The sequence below is a fragment of the Kwoniella dejecticola genome, chromosome 2 (assembly GCF_000512565.2).
Source record: "Kwoniella dejecticola CBS 10117 chromosome 2, complete sequence".
Lineage (NCBI taxonomy): Eukaryota > Fungi > Basidiomycota > Tremellomycetes > Tremellales > Cryptococcaceae > Kwoniella > Kwoniella dejecticola.
Window position 1 is genome coordinate 1056349 of NC_089302.1, and position 21023 is coordinate 1077371.

Below are 21023 nucleotides of genomic sequence, written 5' to 3' on the forward strand. Positions count from 1 at the left end.
TCAACCGTTGTTGGACTGACCTGAAGGTCTCGTACTTCATACAGGATACATCTGAAGACTGATTATCGATTCTATCTATCATACTATCATGCGATCATGCTATCATACTATCATGCTATCATGCTATCTCGCCAACACCGCATCGCAACATTACACTTTCTTTCCGCCCTTGGCAGCCTTTTTCCTCGCTTCGCTAAACATGACTTTGGTAAAGAATAACCCTACTGCCGTTATACCGGAAAGTAATAGTAACAAGGGGAGTTTTATGGCCCATTCGCGAGGGGGGAAGAGGGTGTGTATCGATGAGTCGGACGAGATGAATGGCTGAAAGCAATTGCAAAGTGAGATAATCAGTTTCGTTCATTGAGAAGTGAAAAATGAGCCTGAGAATACAATCAAATCAGATGGAACTCACAAGTAATAATGCCCAGATGGTATAGTAGATAAAGACGAAAGCGGCTACAAAGAGCATGGCTCCTCCTAACAATTTATCTGATGTTGCCTGATGGTCATGGGGGTATTCGTTAGCTGAGGCTACACAGGAATTACTAAGGCCACTCGGCTGCCAGCTTACCATTCTGAAAAGGGAAGCTCGCTTTGATATTCTCCAGTCTCTGCTTCTCTGCTTCTCTGCTTCTTCGCTTCGGAGATTGTTCTTCGTATCTATCTTGCGCTTTGTACAAAGCACCCTCCTACATCATCTTGTCAACATCCCCGCTCATTCGAAACACCTCACCTCACCACACACTCCACGTCACGATATTGACAACCACGCGTCAAACTCGTTTTTTCTTCGTAATTTTACATAATCAGGATGGGTCTTCCGGGTAAAGATGAGACCGGTAATTACCACGATAGGAAATATCGTGATTGGTTTGAGCATGTGTTTTGATGTGAGAAGTGTGATTCCTCGTTGGACGATTCACTTTGTCCGGCTAATCACCAGTCACCCCTCTCTATTCAGTAATTCAGTCAGAGTAGATCTTCTTCATCACGGTCACAAAGTCACTTCGACCACTCTATAATCAATCCCAAGCAAGTAGACAGAGGCAGACGAATCACATTCCACTCAGATCAAGTTACTCTCAAATATCAGATATATAATCGATCGTAACAAAGCTATAAAGAAAGAAAGACTGAAAGACTGAATCACCTTCTTCCTTTTTCTTCTTTCACTCAAGCGTAGCCTCATCGACAGCTGTTCGATTAGAGTAGATATCCACATCATCGCACTCACGTTCTCGATACGAATAGCGATCCAAGACACAGCGCAATGTCTTCAAATGTCAAGGTCATCATTGTAGGAGGTGGGTTATCGGGGCTGTCAGCTGCTCATACGGTCCTGGAAAGAGGTGGCAATGTGGTGAGTACTGAGTGCCTCCCTTCCCGACCCTACTTTGAGCAAGATCAACGAGAACTGACGGACCTTCGTCTCGCAGATCCTCCTTGACAAAAACAGCTTCATGGGTGTGAGTCCAGCTAGCACACACGGGAAAAAATTTACACCCCGGACGCTGACGTCGATCGTAGGGAAACTCGACGAAAGCTACTAGTGGTATCAACGGTGCTGGAACACAGGTCAGTCTCTTTTGTACGATCCGGTGTGGCACATAGGACTGAGCTGATAAGTGACAAACCTTACAGGCTCAACAAGTATGTCGACACAGGCTGTCTTCATTCCTGATCAAATTAGCTGATGGCATCAACCTCTGCAGACCCTTGGAATACCGGACTCAGCTCAGAAATTGTAAGATCCCGTTTTGGCTCTGCGCGAAAATGTCTGTCTCATTGACGGAATCTGCATCTGCACCCGCAGCTTCGATGACACCAAGAAGTCCGCCCGAGATCTCGCTCGAGACGACTTGATCAAAGTCTTGACCTACAAATCGGGTGATGCCGTCAATTGGCTGGTCGAGAAATTCAATCTGGATCTCTCCAAGGTATCTCGTCTCGGTGGACACTCCGAGAAGAGAACACACAGAGGTGGTCAGCAATTCCCCGGTATGACCATTACCTACGCCCTCATGGAAAAGGTCAGTCAGGTTTTTGTATTACTAGGGGTCCAGCTGATTTGTTCTTGGATGAATCGCTCCGGTAGCTTGAAGATTTGGCTGAGAGCTCGCCTGATCGAGTCAAGGTCCTCAAGAAAGCGAAAGTCACTAAGCTACTCAACGAAGGTGATAAAGTCATCGGTGTAGAATACGAGAAAGATGGACAGAGGGTAAGGCGAAGACCGCAATCCCGCGATATTGCCTGAATTCAGCTGATGCCCTATATATGATCTAGTTCACCGAACAAGGTCCAGTCATTCTTGCCACGGGAGGTTACGCAGCCGACTTCACCGGTGATTCACTGCTCAAAAAGCACAGACCGGAATACTACGATCTTGTATGCATCGTCCACAGCTCTCTTTCCCGTACCGTTAGCTCGTGATTGAAATCTCTGACAGCCTACGACCAACGGAGATCACTGTACTGGTGATGGTCACAAGATGGCTATGGCGATTGGGGCCAAGGGTATCGACCTCGAGAAAGTACAGGTTCACCCCACCGGTCTAGTGGATCCTAAAGAACCTAATGCCAAGGTGGGTCTCGTCTTACCCCCTGGGAATTCATCTGACGTCGTGCGGACTGCAGGTCAAATTCCTTGCTGCAGAAGCACTCCGAGGTGTCGGTGGGCTACTTATAGATAACACTGGAAGTCGATTTGTTGACGAACTCCAGCATCGAGATTTCGTCACCGGTAAGATGTGGGAAAATAACAAGGTAAGCTGTTCCCAGGCGAACTGCAGACTGCTCAGTCTGATAAGGTATCCTTTGCCAGTTCCCGATCAGACTCATCCTCAACGGTCAATCGAGCAAAGAAATCGAGTGGCACTGCAAGCATTATCTCGGTAGGGGCCTCATGAAGAAGTTCAACAGTGGTGAAGAACTTGCCAAAGAGATCGGTATCAAAGCTGATGCATTAAAGAAGACATGTGAGTTGGCCGACATAATTGCGAAACATTTATGCTGATATGTCACCGTTAGTCGATGATCACAATAGGTATGCTAAGAACCCCGGCACTGATCCCTTCGGCAAAAAGGTAAGCTAGTACGATCATGGTAACGCTCACAGCAGCTGACTTCTTTGGCAGTTCTTCAGCGGTGGTGACTTCAAGATGAACGATATTTATCATGTTGCGCTCATGGTAAGGTGCTAAATCTCACGACGGGAAGCGATGAAGCTGACTCACGATTCAGACCCCTGTTCTCCACTACACAATGGGTGGTCTCGAAATTGGCACCGACTCCGCTGTGCACGATTCCAACTCAAAACCCATTCCAGGTCTCTATGCTTGTGGTGAGCTCGCAGGTGGTGTGCACGGTGCCAACAGATTGGGAGGCAGTTCGCTTCTGTAAGTCAGCTTGGCTGAAAATCAAGCGAAACTTATGCTGATGCGGGGATCCTATTCAGTGGTTGTGTGGTATTCGGGCGAGTAGCTGGAGATGCCGTGTCTTCATACCTCCTTTCCACCATGAGTAACGAACGAGCTGCCAACCGACTTGCCAACGTCGCTGGACACCTTCTCGAAACGAAAATCAGGGTCGACCCTAACTCCAAGAATGTCAACCTTGAATTCTCGTGGGCCGATGGACAGTCGTCAGGTGGTCAAACTTACTCCGCTGGCGGTGCAGGTGGCCAACAGACCGAAGTCCACGGCACAAGAGAGTCGCAAGGCGCTCAATCGGTACCGGCAGACTCAAAACCTGCCAAGGAGGGGGACAAGACCCTGGCCCAAGGGGAGCAAGAGAAATTACCTGCTCCGAAGGAGAAACAAGCTGGAAAAGCGAAAGGAGAATACACTGTAGAAGAGGTTGGTAAACATAACAAGGAAGATGATTGTTGGGTGATCATCGATGGAGAAGTCCTTGATGTGACTAATTTCCTGGCGGATCATCCGGGTGGAGCGAAAGCTATCTTGCTGTACGCTGGAAGGGATGCTACGGAGTGAGTCAGCCCGCTAGAAAGCTTTCATAGTTGGGTCCCTAGCTGAAGAGTTCGTCGATGATAGGGAGTTTGCGATGATCCATCCTCCGAATGCGATCTCAAAATACGCTCCTGACACAGTGATCGGCAAGATCAAGGCTTAAAGGTCCGCCCATTGCTAGTCATTCCTTCTGTATCAATCATTTTGTATCTAACGGGGTCCTTCATCGAAGAATCGCACTGTCATTCCGCATTTCCATTTCCGTTACTACTCGATCAAAGTTGTTGTCTATCTATCCTCTTTGTATCTCATGCAACCATATTATGCGTTCCAGGCCGGCGCACATTCATCCTGCCGCTGAAGTCTGCTCAATTCAAAAGAATACCGCATTCCGCTTTGTAGAAACCGTAACGGAGACACAGCTGATCTCCGAAGCTTAACCCCCGTTGCCACCTAAATATCCTTCGCTTTGAACAACTTCAAAACAATCATGCTCTTGTAGGTCATCATCCGCTCTTCATTCATTGCATAGACGTTTACAATATACAGTGGTAATCGATCAAGATGGGACATAATTCCGATAAGATGTACGTGACGCACTCGGAGCACGCTTCGGGGAGTCACACAGCTTCTAGTACGGGGAAGAAAGGTGAAAGTGGGAAATCGGAGTTCTTGAGATTACCTTTGTGAGTACTGGGTCGAATATGGGATCTGATTAGCCATCGGTAAGTCAATTAGTGGCCAAGCTGATTGTAGGATACTCTGGTAGCGATTGCTGTGCTCTATCCTTACAGCCTTTCAAGAACCCCGTAGCTGTCTTAGCTGAGATTGAGGGCAATGAACCCCCTCGAGCGGACGTCTTTGATCTGCTGAATATTGTGCCATACGTACGGAAGTATAAGACCAGTGGGCCCCGTTCCTTTATAGCTCTCCTTCGCTTAAGTACTCGACCATCTCAGCAGAGGTGGTCTGGGAATGATTGTTGATCTTTGACGTCTCGTGTAGATCCTGTATCGGGGAAACCGCTGGAAACTTCGCAATTGATAAAATTGAATTTATTCAAGGTGAGTTGCGTCCACTTGCACAAATCCCAGACCCCCTCCCCACACTGTGAAACATGCGAGCTGACTTGGGCTGCCTTCCCCACCGATTTAACCAGAATGCAGAAGGCAACATGCACGATCCGATAACGTACAAAGTCTTCTCTCCGCATATACATATCGTCTTCCTCAAAAACACCGTAAGCTGAGCTAAATCGTCTGCTTCTTCCAGTCTGGATCGAGCGGGAATGAGCTCATGTCGGCGAATGTGGTTCAGGGAAACGTATTCGACATGGCATCTTTACAACTCCTAGCTATAAAACCGAAGACATGGCGAGATCTAGTGAATGACGAGCCGTTTAAAAGGGAAGATATAATTACCATACAGGATCCACAGAATTTAGGAGCGAGGGATTTGAGGGAGTACGATTACGTCAAGAAGGATAAAAAGGTCAATGGTAAGTCCAGTCCAGTCCCAGCCCGTCACTTGTTGGACCTGGTAAAGCAAGGCGAGTCAAGACAAGGCCTGACGCGCCGAAATGCTCTCATGCTGACGGGAAGTGGCCTGACCAGACGATGATATGGAAGATCCGCTTCGAGGGATCAACGTTGATGCTGCGGGAGGGGCGAGTAAGGTGTTAAAGATGTTAGCTGAGAAGGTATGTCTTCCACCTCGCTTAGTAACGCTCGTTGCCTTAGCCACGGAGCTGATGATTTTGATTGCAGACGAGGGCAGAACAATCTCCGTCTGGCACCCCGCCGCCCTCAAAGGGTAAATCAGGGAACACCGAAGATAAGAAGGAAGGGGTGATTGCGAAACGCAAAGTCGAGCAATTGGCATGTAAGTGGTGTATTGACATCGGGATTAAGCATCCCTCTAAGTCACTCACTTACATCGTTCTTTTGACCGTTGGCTACTCCAGACAATGCTTCAAATTTCAGCTCGGGGAGAGCCGCAGCTTCGTTGACCAGTACATCCTTGACTCCGCAAGTGAAGTCTGAAAGAGCGATGTTCGACGAGGAGGAGTGTAAGTCGTCGTCATTTAACCGATATCTGCACCCGAGTTGAAGCTGAATCGCATTCGTAGTCATGTTTGAAGAGATGTCTCGTCCGACGAAGGAGAAGGAACGCCTGAAATCCAAAGCATACGTCACGATTCTAACGAATTTTGGTGGATTGAATCTGGAATTACACGGTGATAAAGCGCCGAAAACGGTGTATAATTTCGTGCAGCTGGCGAAGAAGGGGTATTATGATAATGTGGTATTCCATCGATTGATACCTGGTTTCATGGTGAGTTTCGCCGATGTGCGATAATAACCGAGGTCATTCAGCTAAACCATTATCTTATCGCGGAAAGATACAAGGAGGTGATCCGACGGGAACAGGGCGAGGGGGTCAATCATTTTGGGGTGAACCTTTCCGGGATGAATACAATGAAAAGGGGGCATATAAGCATGATGGACGAGGTGTTTTGGTGAGCACTTTGGGTATGTTCTCATTGATCGCCTGATGTTGATGAAGCTTCACTTGTGCTCGTTATTTAGTCAATGGCGAATAGTGGACCACGGACGAACTCTTCACAGTTCTTCATTACTTTCAGAGAGACCGAACATCTGAACGGGAAACATACTGTGTTTGGTAAACTTGTAGGAGGCGAGGATGTGTTAGATAAGATAGAGCGTGTGGCTGTTCGACCGGGAGGTGATAGACCTGCGAAAGACATCGTCATACTGGGTGTCAACGTGTAAGTGTGGTCGATTCCACATACAAAGGTCCCGTCCAAATCAGAAAGCTAAGCTCAGAGTGTTTTTCTTGGTGGTGGTGAACAGCCTGCAAGACCCTTTTGAAGCGTATCAAGAGAAACTAAAGGCTAGATTAGCGAGGCAAGACCAGTCTGACGAAGCTATACGGAAAAGACAAGAGATGAAGGAAGAGAGGGAAAAAGACCGGACGACGTGGCTAGGAACGAATTTGGGTGAAAAGGGGGAATCAAAGATTCAGAAGGAGAAAAGGAAACTTGAACAAGTCAGTAGTGGCGTAGGAAAATACTTGGCAGGGACCAAACCCAGTGTGAACGCCAAGGGCAATGGGAATGGGCATGGCGCCTCACCTGTATCGGATGTCATGGATTTTGGAGGGGAGAAGAAGAAGAAGAAAGCAGGTGGTTTTGGTGATTTCTCGGGATGGTGATGGTGATCTGATGTGATTAGCTTTGTGGGTTTTTGACGAGAGCATGTGCTGCATAAAGGCTACAGGAGATGTGGAGTTTGCAAGTATTTATGCTGTACGATTAGGTAGTTATCTCGTCATATATCAAGATCACGTATAATATGTACAATGGAATCAATGAATCTATTCCCATCAACACAATAACCCCCGCCTGAACTAAGCTCCAGCATGTCTCGAACAGTCACAATCGATTCATCGTCTCGAAGCAAGACTCGTTTGTAGTCCTATAATTCTCTGTTGAAACGCCCCGCCAGAGCGGTCCGGGTAAGACCAAGGTGATCGTAGCCTCGAAAGTGGGCGGTAAGAATCGTAGGCCGTACAAGAAATCTTGAATCGTGGTTGCGTTTATCTTCGTAGTCTCCTCAGGATCGCACTGTGTTCCAACTTCGTCCGTCAGAGCCGGGTCAAACATGAGTGGCATATCGTCCAGATCGTTGGTGAGATGTACGCCATCGCTGGACACGGATATGTTGGAGTTAGCGTGAGGGATCTTGCCATCATTGCCTTCTGCCACCTTCACCCGCTGATTATTGGCCCTTCCCAACTGTTTTTGTGAATGAGGCGGAGATTGAGACTGTGACTGAGGTTGAGGATGAAAATGACAATGAATGACTAGTCTCTTCAATTGTTTTAGTTTCGATAAATCACTTATAAACCCATCTTTGTACTTCGCTTTACTCGATCCCTCCTTGATATTCTCCATATCGACGTGAATCACAATTTCTTCCACTTCTCGCCAGAATGGATCGGTGGGCAATGGGAAAGGCGATTTAGGGATATTCAGACTCCTTATCCCCTGTCCACTTATGACCAGCTTCTGAGGCTGCAGATTTTGGAGTAAGCAGCATGCTTGACTTATGGGATAATAAGGGTATCGACCCCTGTCCGAAGGTTTGCAGAATGACCAGCTTATAGGCGATTCACGGTGGATGGTCAAGTGCAATACTTCGAGATTAGGTAGAGGGAGGATCGGTGAGTCCGTAGGATGGGTGTCGAAGTGCGCGGTGATTATCAGATACTGGATGTGTTTTCGGCGATGTTCGTATGCGTATGCGTTTTCGTGCTCGTGTTCGTGTTTGTGGTGTTGGCTGAAGAAGGTGGATGTGCAAGCGTCCACAAGGGGTTGCGGGCGGGTATCGTTTGCATCTGAGGGTGTGGGACGAATTAGGATTGCTAAGAGAGTTGCAAGTGTAGATGCAGACGCAGTACTGGACGTGCTGCACTGGTCCTGGCTCAGGTCTAGGGTGATGTTTGAATACAAGTGCGGCACAGCGAAGTGGTAGAATGATTTGCAAGACTGAAGTAAGGTATATAGGGTGGGTTTAGCGCAGAACCGGAAGATGTGGTTGAGTATGTCTGGGTGAAGTATCAGATTCGTTCCTGCTTTGAGTTTCGGTTCAGGGCTTGATCCAAGAGCGCACGACTGTGTTGGCCGTTGCTTAGTCTTTGAGGTAGGCGGTGAGGATGCGGGAAATGAAATGTCGCTGCCACCGAGCACCTCGGATTGGGAGATGCGGGTATCAGCGAGATTGGGGATTGGGATTGTGTCGGTCTTCTCTGTGCGGTAATCATCGTGGGATGGATAGTGGTCCACCACTGATCCTTGACCTTGATTAGGGCTAATGAGCCGCATTGAAGAAATCCGTGTAACCAGCCCAGGAGGGTTGAAGATCCGAACTGAAAGCAAGAAGATTGGTCTGGTCATAGTCAGCGGGTGTACTTCCAGGACGGGCCAAGTACAGTAGGCTTACCAACTGTTTCCAGCGTTGGGGTCTTCTCCTCCTCGGACGAAGGGAGGTTCTCTGCGTAGAGTGATTGCTCTGATTTGTATTGTATTGTGTGAAGGGCTTTCTTTGTTTCTAGGTCTGGGGAAGAATTGGTCGCAACGTGCAGTAAAGTTTGATAAGCTGATAGTGAGATTAGAGACTCCAGTAAGATATCATTTTAGCTCGAGGGGCGATTGTTGTACTGTACAGCGATGAAATCAGCAGCGGATGGTAAATGCTTTTCTGATTCGGTCGATGACCCCTTCCCTGCTTCTGGTCTTATGTGTTACTTCCTCTGTTAGCAAGAACATCTAAGCGATAAACAAGAGATTGATGTTGATGGTAACGATGATGAGACATCAGGGAGTCCATCCCGACATTCTGATTAATTTGATTGAATCGGTAAATGCATAGGTACCCCATCAATGTCTCAGATTTGGTTCGGATCTGACAATATGGTGAGGTAACCAACGGAAATGACGAGGACCTTGCTTAGATTGTCCTTCTACACACGAGGAATCACTTGATCTCCAGTCCACATCAAGTCATGAGGCTTCAGACTCCATGTTGAGGTTCAGTGCTGATCTACTATGACTTAGGGTGTTGCGTTGTACCGGAGATACCGAAAGTCAGATGTCAATATCAATATCCCAAAGGACGTACGACTAACCCGTCAATCAAGGGTCTTGCGTTAGTCCGGCATAAGCGGCTTTAGATCCTGGTTAGATCTATGACTGTGTCAGAGAAACAGAATTTGCACAACAACAGAACCGGGTCATGCGTGTCATCCTCTTTTGATGAAAGAAGTGGCCTGAGGAAAACCCCGCGAGGAAAGAAGATGTATCGTGGTACACATGAGAAGCCCGAGGGATGCCGATATTGGTATACATGTATGCTGGGTATAAGTGTTTGTGTAAGATTTGGTGGTTGATCGTGTCTTTGAAGATGCGAATATCTCCCAAAGAGCGGTAGATGGATTATAACAGGTCGAAATCGTCGAGCTATTCAGAAACGAGGGTTTGTGCATGTTAGTATGATTCATCTTTCAGGATATTGTGATGAGTGATCACTGGAACTCACCTCGTCGTTGTACTTCGCAATGGTCCTCTTCCTGGCACTGGTGTCTACCCAAGTGACGAAATCTTCCATATGACGAGTGATCAGCATTGCCGGATCAGTGACGGGCGAAGGTCCGACTCGGATGTGACCTTGTTCTATGGTTTGCACGGCCTAATCAAGCGAAGTGAAAGGTGAGATTTCAGTTCCATAGCAGACTCAGATATTGTCTGTGCATGAAAGCATGTCGCTTGGCACTCACGTCGGATACTGTCTCAGCCATCTTCAATCTAGCAACTACGACTGCCAGACGTCGTCTCGCAATTGAAGATACGGTGACTTTGTTTTCGATATCCGAGGGCTTTGCTCCGACATCTGATGCAATTGACAAGATGTTAGCTGACGGAATTGACGGTCTCCGACAAATCTGATAGAGATGCTTCGGTCGATAGAGACTTACCTAATATACCCATATCATAGAGCTTATTCAACATCTCGGTTTCCCGTTGCTCTCTGTACGGGTCTTTGGCCGGCAATAACGATAGCTTGTGTATCAGCGATCTCAGAGATCCGCATAATTTGTTATACCTTTTTCAGACGAACATCATGTGTGGTCAATTTGGATGGTCCTTCGATCTTCGGGGAGTGATTGAACTGGACTCACTTGTGATAATCTTCTCTATCCTGTATGTGGTATTTCCGCATCACTTTGACCTCTCTCAACGAGGCATCTTGCTTCCACTAAACGCATACGCACACAAGATGAATCGTCAGCAAGATCCAGACCATACGTAAATGAACATGTGGTCAACCTGGCCAGACACCCTTTCCTTGCCGAGAAGGCCATAGAAGGTGGGGAAGGAGAGCAGGACTTACATTGAGAAAATCGACCTTCTTGAGTAATTTCTGTTCGTGGTGCTTGAGTTGACGCATGGTGACTGAGCTTGGCGATGGTTCGCAGCAGGCTCTTTTGATATGGCAGAGGGTCTTCTAGCTCTTGAGCCGCAAAGATGAGAAGTATGGAGGGAGAAGGCATGAAATGTTTTGGTGGCAATTGGACGAAGGTGAGTGAGGTTGAAATTTAGTTGTGATGTGGAATATAATGTTTATGGGATAAAATGGGGTAATTGCAGTCAAAATCAAATTACAAATGGAATCCTAATACATCAAGAGGACTGTGCGTGTGCGCAATTTCAACCTCGATGAGCATCTCCACATCTCACATCTCATCTTGCTAGCTATCCTCCTCCTCAACACCCTCACAGCCCCTTCGTCTGAGTATCCGCTTATAAGGATAGTAGAAAGCTGGCTACCGGACGAGTGTTGATCTCATCAAATCAGTCGACAAGCGGTGGACTTCCCTTTCCGCAAAAAAAAGAATCAAGTGATCTCATCAACCCTCGGATCCGCTCGAGACCTTTGCCCGACACACCGTAAAACAACACCCGACTCAACCTTGCGTACTTGCAACCTACGCATACCTTCCACGAGGCTTGTTGTGGTCTAGAGAGAAACGTCGCGCCAGAAAGGAAGGGAGTGAGAGGTGTTAGTGGGTGGCAAGGACTGGAAGCTAGATTGTCTTGGTCACTCGAAACTCTCATTTTATCTCGCAGACAGGAAGTCAGTCAGCGCTTTCGTTAGTCTCCCAATTATACCACTCAACTGAATTCAATAGTACTTCTGCGTAGCTCGCTCCTCTCGGTATCGCCAACGGATTCGTTCGAGCTCAGCCGACTTGACATAAAGGAAGGAACTGCTTCACTACCCAAAAAAAGTCTAAGCTTGAAAAGTAACGTTGAGATATCGAGACAGGAGAAAAGGTCTCCCGCATATCGTTACAAGGTGAGTCTTCGATCATGACGAAGCCAATACTTCGTACTCGACTACCCTTCATTCCTCGCTCCATCCTTATCGTCGACAACGTCATAGAATGCCTATCGCAAATTGCATCACCAGGCAGCGGTCTGGGCCTTATTGAGAAGCTCGGTCAACCCCTCTTCCCTACTCGCATCTCTTTCAACGGTCTCGCTCTTCTTTTCTACATTTCCATATATGTCATTTCAACTTCCTTTGATGCCACATAGTATATTACTCGTATACCTCTTTTCATCTGATCCGTTAGCCGCCTGCCTAGACCTGGTCAGATATAGTATAAGAAACGCTGACGTGCGATTCTGTATTCACTGTCTTTGCTTCCCGTGCGACCTTCACCGGTTCAAACCATCACTGCGCCACCCATCACCGCTGTCACCAACTACCCTACCTTCTTTTTCGCTATGATAGCAGTACCCCATTCTCCGAGACCCTCGAAATCTTTCCCAGACTTGGCGCCTCATTGCCCAACCTTCAAGATGTCGACGCCTCAGCAGGCTCCGAATAGCCAACAGCAACCGTCAGCATTCCATGCTCTTGGTTCTTACGCCGACCGAATCAAAGACGTCAACGGCAACCCAAGTAAGACCGAAAAACCCATCCCGACTGCCCCGGCAAGTGCAGAATCTTCCTTGATCCCAAATGGGGCTCCCTCTAAAGCAGTATCCCGACCATCCTCTGCAACTCCATCATCATCATCATCTTCGGCAGTCAAGTCTCGCATACCTAAGTCGCTGCCCTCTCCGCAACCACAATCACAATCCAAGGAGGCACGCGAACAAGACGAGGACGGATCTTGGGAGACGGTGAGGTCCAATCGACAGAGGGCCAAACAGCAGGACGAAAAGGAGAAGGAGAAGCATGGTAGCAATTCCAAGAATTGGAGAGACAGATCAGGTCAGAAGCAAAAACCAACGAACGAGGAAAATGAGAAGAAAGGCGGACAAGGGAAAGTAAGCAAAAAGCAGAGTGTCAACAACGTCGCTTCTACATCACATTCTCTCGCGGATACATCGGCCAAACCGAGCTCAGCGCTTCCTGTCCCCACAAAACCAGCCTGGGGTGCTCTAACCCAATCAACGAAACTGCCGACATCGTTAGCGAAAACACCTGGGACGTCAAAAGGTAGTCGGCGAGAGAGCGAACAACATGAACAGATTCAAGCGATCACAGTTCCATCTTCACCCTCACTAAACGGTACAACCGCTACCGCTAATTCCGTTTCAATCCCTCCTTCTGTCGGTTCACCCAACTTGTCGTCGGAAACGGCTTCAACCTCGACGGCTTCCGCCAGCGTATTGTCCAAAGCAGTGGACAAGCTTGAGGAGGAAGAAGGGAGTTGGAGGGCTAAACAGCAACCACAAGTGGATGAAGTGGTTCAGCCATCGGCCAACGATCAACCTGTACCAGCTCGACAAGCCGCTCCACCTCCCGCGGTCAATGCTTGGGATCTCAGAAAGAAGGCTATAATACCTCCGCAACCACCCACCAGCAATCAAGCGAAGGTCGTCGCAAGTACTCTGAATCAAGACAGCAATCACCAGTCATCGCCTCAAAATCATGTCAAAGCTGAGTCCGCGCCCAAGAGCAAGAAAAAGACCGCTGCAAGGGCGACGTCTTCCGCGATACTGCCGCCTATCAACGATGTCACGTCGTGGCCGGACGTCTCGCAAGCTGCCAAAGGGGATGAGAAGAAAGATAAACCCAAAGAAAAATCGACCGTGGAAGAATCCAGTGTGGTCGAGGACCATGCCACGAACACGACCACAAGCAGTAAGTCCCATCTGATGTTTTCGATCTCAGGCTAGGATTCACGATTACTGATGCTATAACTTCTAACTTCTTTGTTCAAAATCACAGAGAAACAGAAATGGACCGCCATACCCGCTGCAGAACTGCTAGCGGCTGCGGATCAAGTAGCAGAAGAAACGCGGCGTCAGCATAAAGCTGAAGCACACGCCAGGAAACGTGCCTCCGCCTCAAAAGCTGATGTAAATGAGGCTTCTTCAACAAGTGCAAAAAATGCTGGAAAACCGAAGAAGAGTAGCATACAATCGACCGATGGCAAGAAAGGTGTCAGAGCAGGAAGAGCAGGATCCACTAGCGAAGTCAAAATGCCGCAACTGTCAATGGACCGGTCTGAAGCGAGGACCCAAGTAGAGGGGGAATCAAGAAATCAAGATATTGATCATCAATCAGCCACTCCCAACAAGGAAGCCTCAGCGACAGGCAACGCTGACCAAGACATCGCTGCTCTGACGCGGCAAATAAGTAAACAGAGCAAAGCCGGATCGCCGAGGAAGGGAGACCAGCCTCTGACATCGCCCACCTCAAACGGAATTTCATCCGAACTGCGGCTTGGCAACGGCCCGATTGCGCCTCAATCGAGGCCGATGGTGGCCAGCAACACTGCCCCATTACCTCAACAAGGTTTCAGCAATAACACCTTGCCTAGAGTACCCAGAGGTAGAGATACCAGACAATCGTTGAATGGCGGAGGAAGAGGCAGAGGAGGATTCAGGAGCAATTCGGCCTTCGTACATAAGCCTCACCAACACTTCGGTTCACCGCCATTAGGCGGAAATACCAATCTGCCCAATGATGGCTTTGTGAATGGTAATGGGTATGCGAGAAGACAAGGACAATTTGGAGGATTCCAACCATTTTACCCCGTTCAAGGATATGGTCAACCCAATGCCTCGGTCTACGATCCTATGCAAGCTCAATACGGAGCTGGATCGGTCTATAGACCTGGACTACCTCCTCCGCCTATGCCTCAGACTGTTGTTCCCAATCTGGATGCTACGAGGTTCTACGTGTTGGGTCAAGTGAGTGAACTTTTCATCCGCCTTCCTCTCGTTGTTTCCGTGCTGACTTGCCGATTAGATCGAGTATTACTTCAGTATGCAGAATCTAGCTATGGACTTCTTCCTTCGACAACAGGTAAGTCCGTTTCCACGAGAAGGGTCTTGAAGTATTTGGCTGATCCCGATCGATTGCAATAGATGGATTCAGAGGGATGGATCGACATTGCTATGATCGCCTCGTTCAACCGAGTCAAATCCCTTACTCCGGATGTTGCTATAGTCAAAGATTGCATGACGCTATCGTCACTACTAGAAGTACGAGAAGAAAGTGTTAGATTAGCAGGACAAGATGCTCCAAGATGGGTTTTGCCAGACGCAAAACCATCGAAATTCCCAGTAGACCAAAGTTCGACGACGATGTCCGGATCGCCATCTCAGTTGACGGAAGAATCCAGAGATCTGGCGAACAACTCGAATGATATTTCCATAACGTCGGATGAAGGGTCCTCCCTGCCTCCGCCACCGAGGATAAGCGGGATCGCCGCGGAAGTGGAGAACGCCCTTATGAAGAACAGCTCGGCGGCACCTGCTGTCAATGGCGCTATGCCCGACGAGAAAGCGGAAGAGGGGGCGAACGCGGACAAACAAGTGTCTGAGAAGGCAAGAATTGAGAACAAGGAGGAAGTTGTCAGATCATGAGACGAAGACCGATAGTGAGTCTCCTGTCACAGTAAATACCGTAGTCTTTGTACGCTCGCTGATGCTGAACGTTGCAGGCAGAGAAAGGATCGGATCTCCACGTTCGACTCTGCAGTAAATCAGAGTCCAGCATAATCCCTTTCCACTCCGCACTCTTCGATCTAACCCTCTGTGCCTCCATATGTAAGAGGGAAACGACTTACAATTACGCCGAAGCAATTTCATCACGACCAGTACCCCACATCTTTTTCATCCATCCAACCACTAGACGAAGCGGGACAAGCTTCCCCATTCATTCGCCCATACACGGGCTCCTCGCAATGCGCAAACCATAACATTCCTGCCAGGGCTCATACATTCAAAGCATTTTTCCTCTGATTATCAACATATCATCATTTCATACGTGTGCATAGGTATCTTAAAATCTTTTTTCATTTTTCATTCATTCGCTGATCGGCTGATCCGCTCATTCACACATCAATCATGATCATCCCCATCATTTTCTTGCTCATGTCCTTCTATATCTGACAACAACAACGCACTGGTGACGCAAACCCATCATGATTTATACATTATACATTGATTCGTTTCGCTAGTTTAATTATTGATCTCACTTGAATTGCATGGAATATGACGGATACGCACAATTGAAGGAACGATCGAACGAATGAACGGAAGAAGTAGACGTCCTGTGGGCTTGACGATAGTTCTGACAAAGAGTGGAGTTCACAGGAGAAGGAGACGAAGAAGAAGATGGACAGGGGGTCTAACGGTGGGACTGGATTACAAACTTGAAGGCAGGAGGGACGAAGGAAAGATCAAGTCGAGCGGGTTTGGGTCGATATTGTTCGGCCGAATACGATCTCCATGCATTTTTGTGAATTTTGTACCATACCGAGAGAGACAAGCTGCAGCACAGAGCACAAACATAGCTGGACGACGCAACGCAGCGGTGCTAACATGCGATCAGAATTAATAAATTGGTAAGCTCATGACTAGGTCAATGCCCGTCGAAACCACGTGATACGAGATTTTGGGATATTATGTCGGTCCAGTCCGGTCAGCGAACTCTTGGATACTGTGTTCATGAGGCATCTCTCGTTTCTCATATACACATGGACACAGCAGACATACACGTATAGCGGATACGAACGGCAATCGAGTGACTTGTGAGAATGGCTTATACACCCATCGACGATACTATGGAGGACAAGGATGAGGACGATTGGCTGGAACCTCCTGTTCAAGGGGGAGCGGCGGATCCTTTGGTGAATCAGGAATTTGAGAGGTTGTCGAACAAGTTTTCCGATGTGAGTTTTGGATCTCTTCTCCGCACCACACCACACCACACCACACCACACAACACCACACAACACAACACCGCGCTTTGACACATTCTTATCACTCTGCCGAAAACGGAATAAGACTTGATATGAGACAGCAAGTAGTAATGGGACTGACGGGTCCCGTTGATAGGCAGGATACAGAGAAGGAATAACCGACGGGAAATTATCGACCTTGCAGCAAGGCTTCGACGAGGGATTCGCAGCTTCCGTGCCGCTTTCGAGGAGAGTCGGGGTCTTACGTGGGAAAGCAGCAGCTTTGTTGGCTATAGCTATAGCTACAGCTTCGGCTAAATCACCTACTGCCTCCCCTTCGCGTAATACAATCACGAGCCCGACTACGGAGGCGCGTTCGCACTCGCACTTGCATTCGGAGATAGATATAGTGGATTCAATAAGGGAGTTAATCAGGCAGTTGAGTCAATTGAGAAGGGACGATATATTACCTGAAGATGAAGAACGTATCGCGCATGAAAAGGAGGAACATGGACACCCCACCGAAGGCGAAGGCAAAAACGGTAACGATGATGAGAATAAATTTGAGTTGGATAGGAACGATAAGCGGGATTTAGAGAATCTGGAAAGAAGCTTAGAGATGATGGGCTCAACAAGTTCAGACGCGAATGCGAACGGATCTGCAAGGAAGAGCAAACGGAATGGAGAAGAGGTTGTAAGGGATCTGGAAGGACGATTGGGCGATTTGGAGAGAGCTGTTCTGCGTGGATGAGCCGCGAAGCCATTCGCAACTCAACCTCAAGCCAATCAAATCCAACTTCTTCCGTTGTCAAGCTGGACCGGAAATTTCTGCACTGGCTACACCGACAGTAAGAGATGGTCGATTTGTGAGATGGTCTAGCCAAAGTATCTCACGGAAGCGCAATGTCGGAATCGGCATTGACCTCGGCGTCCGGAACACCAGGCCAAACCATTTCTAGATCACCTTATTCCAATCATCGATCAGCTCAGGTCATTGCATACATGGAGATGCATCGTGCTACCGTATTAATCAAGGTAGGCAGCACGTCAGCCCTAGACAAGATTGTCAAGGAATCATGAGGAAGAGGACGAATCGCCTTCTTGCTCCTTCGCACATGTGACAAGATTCAACACTGGGTGAAGACACAACAAGCGCTGTAGGGAAATTGACACTGCTATGCATATGCATTTTATGTCCCTATATATATATTGATTGTCCTCGTCAACCCATATATACTTGTATTGTTATTGTCCTGCTTATCGACTACTTACTAGCTAATCCGATTTCTTTAGAAAGCCTCTCTTACTCAAATACTGAAATGCTACAAACAAAGCATATATAATGAAGGGTAACACATGAAAGATATATACAGCGCTACAACAAGTCGACCCTTCTCGAAGGTCAAAGATCCTCAGGATAATTCCAAATAACAAGGACTGTCCATGTCCATGATTTATATACATATACATGATTTTAAAGTCCATACTCTTTCACTGCTATTCCTTCTCCTGAAAATCCTTCCATGATAATACTCAGCTTGGAGCTATACCACCTGTATACAAGCCGATTCATTCTCGTCCTCTTCTACCACGCCCAAAGCTAATCTCCACTCGCGTAATTGCTTACTACCTCGTCTGACCCCCCTTCCTACCGGCGGACTGGGCTGTTTGACGGACGACTGTGCCGATTGGACGTTCACAACAGTCGGCAGCGAAGAGTCTGACGACGGCGAGTATATCTGTAATTGCGCTGTGAGGGGTGTAGTGGGTAAAGGTGAAAAGTTGAATAGCGATTTAGTGGAGTGTTCGAAGGGCGGTAGAGGCGATAAACGATCTTTCTCTATTGAAGGCGGAGTAAAAGTCGGTAATAACGATGGAGAAGGCGCGACACTGACAAGGCGCAAAGATCAAGGTCTCAGTAAGATTATCTACTGCGCCAAGCTGTCTCGGCGTCGAAGGGGATAAGATGAAATGCAAGCTCACGGCCATTGTAGTAATGCTAAACACGCGAGGAAGACAACAACTAATAGCGGCAGAGGCAACTAAAACAATCATCCATCAAATTAGTCCAGACCTGATACGCAGCAAGAAGACAAACGATGAGAAGAAGAATGCTCACTGTATCAAGAGCTCGAACAGTCAATGCTCCAGCCATCTTGAGATGAGGCATCATCTCCGTGCTGCCTTTCACGACGTCCGACATGGTTTCTTCAGTGATAGAGATTAGCGATTGATCGAAGTCAAGGATATCGAGACCAGTCGACAAATGGGAGAATATATATTGATACAAATTGAATTCGATGTGAAGCAAGTCGATGCTTTCCCTTCGCCTGGTAAAGCAGGATCAAGTCGCACGTCCGAGTGAACACCTGGAATGCACAAAAATCGTATAGATGTCGATTTTGAGACGTTTGAGGGGCAGCTTGATTGTCCCTTGTGTGTATATGTATGGGAATTGGCACAAGGAGAATAAGACTCAGAGGTGTCCCTTTCAGGGGTTATTGTTGTTTGTCGATTGTGATACCGAAAGGCGATGAAGCGAATTTGTCGGATCAAAAGGGGTCCAATCAGTTGTCCGACAGTCGATCTTGTGCGTGTGAAGATGAACCCAAATGCGAAGAGCGAATTGCGTCCACTTTCTTCCCTTTATACTTGTAGATCAAAAATCGACGATCGACAAGCCAAGGGAAGAAGGTATTGTATACAAGTGGGGGAAACTGCTTCGAGAGTGAAGATCGATTTGTGTGTTATATGCTCGGTTTGTGATAGATCCAGCCTATCGTGTTGGGGAAACCGATCAGTATCGGATCACTGTCTCAAATTACAGTGTGGAGATAAATGGATTGGAGAGGAAGCGAAACCAAAAGAAAAAGAAGATGGCAGGAGAACACGGTTGAGAGAAACCAAAAGAATGGGAATAATGTTTTGGATGTCTCAGATTTCGGAAGACGGTAAGTGAACTTTGGGGAAATCAAGGCGAAGACGATTTTCGCGTGGGAAGGAGTTAGAGCGTAGGTCGAACGAAGATTGTCGATGTGGACGATAATGACGTTGGCGAAAGTCGAAGTGAGACAAATCAGAGGACATCTATCTCGGATAGATGGGGATCGATAGTGCAAAGAGGACTCGGACGGACGACCAGCGTGTGTGGGTGTCTGAATGCGGGTGTGTGTATCTCCGGGATAACAATGTTGATAGCAGGCAAGAAGAAGGACCGAAGTCAAAATGTCTTATCTCGAAAGACCCGAAGTAGACTAGTGGATAATTGACTAGGAGGTGATAACAAGAGACAGAGGTGAAGGAAGAGGCAGGCCTGATTCACTCACTTTCAAATTGAATGTCTATCTGAGACACTCGCAGGCTTTCGACGATCTCCCGGCGTTCTCGTGCACGCCCTTATTCCGTAGAGCCACCTTATGCCAAGCAAACCTGATCTAATGTCTTCGAGTTATTCCTATCGGATGATCAAAAAGGCTTGAAATTCCGAAAAAACAACAAAAACAGGTTCCTAAGAGCCGAGAACGCCACACTTTGATTAACTTAAACGCTTGATGAAAAACCCTAATTCTTTCTTCTCCTTCTTCTATCTTGCGCTGAAATGATGTTCCAAAGAGAAGTAAATTCGTAAATTCGAATTCGAGGCTCAAGACTGACACAAGCGCAGGTCCGATGCAATTCAGTTACTGTTACTGTGTTGGGGAACTGGCACTGGTTTGACGGAGTACCTTTGGTCGTTGACACCGAACCGATTGATTTCTTCAAGTTCTCAGCGTTTACGAGATGACGTCTTTGAATTTTCTGTTCGGGTCTTTGGTCTGTCAAAGGCTGCGAGACCGTACTGTTTATCCTTTCTGTATCGGAGTGCATGCAATTGACTGATAGATGTATACTGTATTCGGGTGATCGGCGGAGCACAAGGAATTTTGACGCGGGCGAAATGAGAATGAATGAGTGAATTCGGTGCAGTGGTATAATTGCCTGAACCGGTGTGAAGAGGATGACTTTTCAAGACGAACAAGCTTCTATATGTCTTCCAATTATTAATGGTCTCTTTTCAGTCTTTGGTAACTAGCTTGACTAGCGGGGTCTGCTACTTTTCAGTTTATCTAATTATAGTATTTCGGCCTTCTGTTCGGGGGTTCTGATGAATCTGGTCGAGGTATTCCAGCAAAATGCAATGCAATGCGATGCGATGCGATAATTGGGGTGATGACGTTGATAGTCTATCTACGAGCAATGCTGATCTTGTCCGAGGTCTTTA

At 47.5% G+C, this 21023-nt stretch overlaps 8 protein-coding genes across 8 annotated transcripts; 4 read left to right on the forward strand and 4 right to left on the reverse strand.

Annotated features, from left to right (window-relative positions):
• Positions 1-150: 150 nt before the first annotated feature.
• Positions 151-577, reverse strand: I303_101835 (uncharacterized protein; the record flags this gene model as incomplete). The annotated part of the gene is made up of 2 exons (XM_018405377.1): positions 151-324; positions 416-577. 2 exons carry the CDS (start codon positions 575-577, stop codon positions 151-153), a joined length of 336 nt encoding a protein of 111 aa, XP_018265658.1.
• A 696-nt stretch (positions 578-1273) lies between these two features.
• On the forward strand, positions 1274-4133 carry I303_101836 (uncharacterized protein; the record flags this gene model as incomplete). Its single annotated transcript, XM_018405376.1, has 16 exons — positions 1274-1363; positions 1440-1469; positions 1531-1578; positions 1645-1653; positions 1716-1747; positions 1817-2033; positions 2099-2221; positions 2287-2388; positions 2450-2584; positions 2637-2765; positions 2824-2977; positions 3030-3085; positions 3137-3190; positions 3243-3397; positions 3457-3990; positions 4055-4133. 16 exons carry the CDS (start codon positions 1274-1276, stop codon positions 4131-4133), a joined length of 1947 nt encoding a protein of 648 aa, XP_018265657.1.
• Positions 4134-4534: 401 nt separating this feature from the next.
• I303_101837 (peptidyl-prolyl cis-trans isomerase-like 2) lies at positions 4535-7204 on the forward strand (the record flags this gene model as incomplete). The annotated part of the gene is made up of 12 exons (XM_018405375.1): positions 4535-4656; positions 4740-4876; positions 4976-5034; positions 5130-5210; positions 5288-5468; positions 5584-5669; positions 5737-5851; positions 5934-6038; positions 6099-6304; positions 6372-6488; positions 6559-6758; positions 6844-7204. 12 exons carry the CDS (start codon positions 4535-4537, stop codon positions 7202-7204), a joined length of 1770 nt encoding a protein of 589 aa, XP_018265656.1.
• Positions 7205-7424: 220 nt separating this feature from the next.
• I303_101838 (uncharacterized protein) lies at positions 7425-8948 on the reverse strand (the record flags this gene model as incomplete). Its single annotated transcript, XM_018405374.1, has 1 exon — positions 7425-8948. One exon carries the CDS (start codon positions 8946-8948, stop codon positions 7425-7427), a length of 1524 nt encoding a protein of 507 aa, XP_018265655.1.
• Positions 8949-9986: 1038 nt separating this feature from the next.
• I303_101839 (uncharacterized protein) lies at positions 9987-10998 on the reverse strand (the record flags this gene model as incomplete). Its single annotated transcript, XM_018405373.1, has 6 exons — positions 9987-10010; positions 10090-10239; positions 10328-10440; positions 10526-10653; positions 10730-10806; positions 10942-10998. 6 exons carry the CDS (start codon positions 10996-10998, stop codon positions 9987-9989), a joined length of 549 nt encoding a protein of 182 aa, XP_018265654.1.
• A 1418-nt stretch (positions 10999-12416) lies between these two features.
• Positions 12417-15443, forward strand: I303_101840 (uncharacterized protein; the record flags this gene model as incomplete). The annotated part of the gene is made up of 4 exons (XM_065968426.1): positions 12417-13710; positions 13798-14765; positions 14824-14880; positions 14943-15443. The coding sequence occupies 4 exons, from the start codon at positions 12417-12419 to the stop codon at positions 15441-15443; spliced, it is 2820 nt and encodes a 939-aa protein (XP_065824498.1).
• A 1175-nt stretch (positions 15444-16618) lies between these two features.
• Positions 16619-17513, forward strand: I303_101841 (uncharacterized protein; the record flags this gene model as incomplete). Its single annotated transcript, XM_018405371.2, has 2 exons — positions 16619-16753; positions 16920-17513. 2 exons carry the CDS (start codon positions 16619-16621, stop codon positions 17511-17513), a joined length of 729 nt encoding a protein of 242 aa, XP_018265652.2.
• A 793-nt stretch (positions 17514-18306) lies between these two features.
• I303_101842 (uncharacterized protein) lies at positions 18307-18965 on the reverse strand (the record flags this gene model as incomplete). The annotated part of the gene is made up of 3 exons (XM_018405370.1): positions 18307-18652; positions 18746-18804; positions 18882-18965. 3 exons carry the CDS (start codon positions 18963-18965, stop codon positions 18307-18309), a joined length of 489 nt encoding a protein of 162 aa, XP_018265651.1.
• Positions 18966-21023: the final 2058 nt, after the last annotated feature.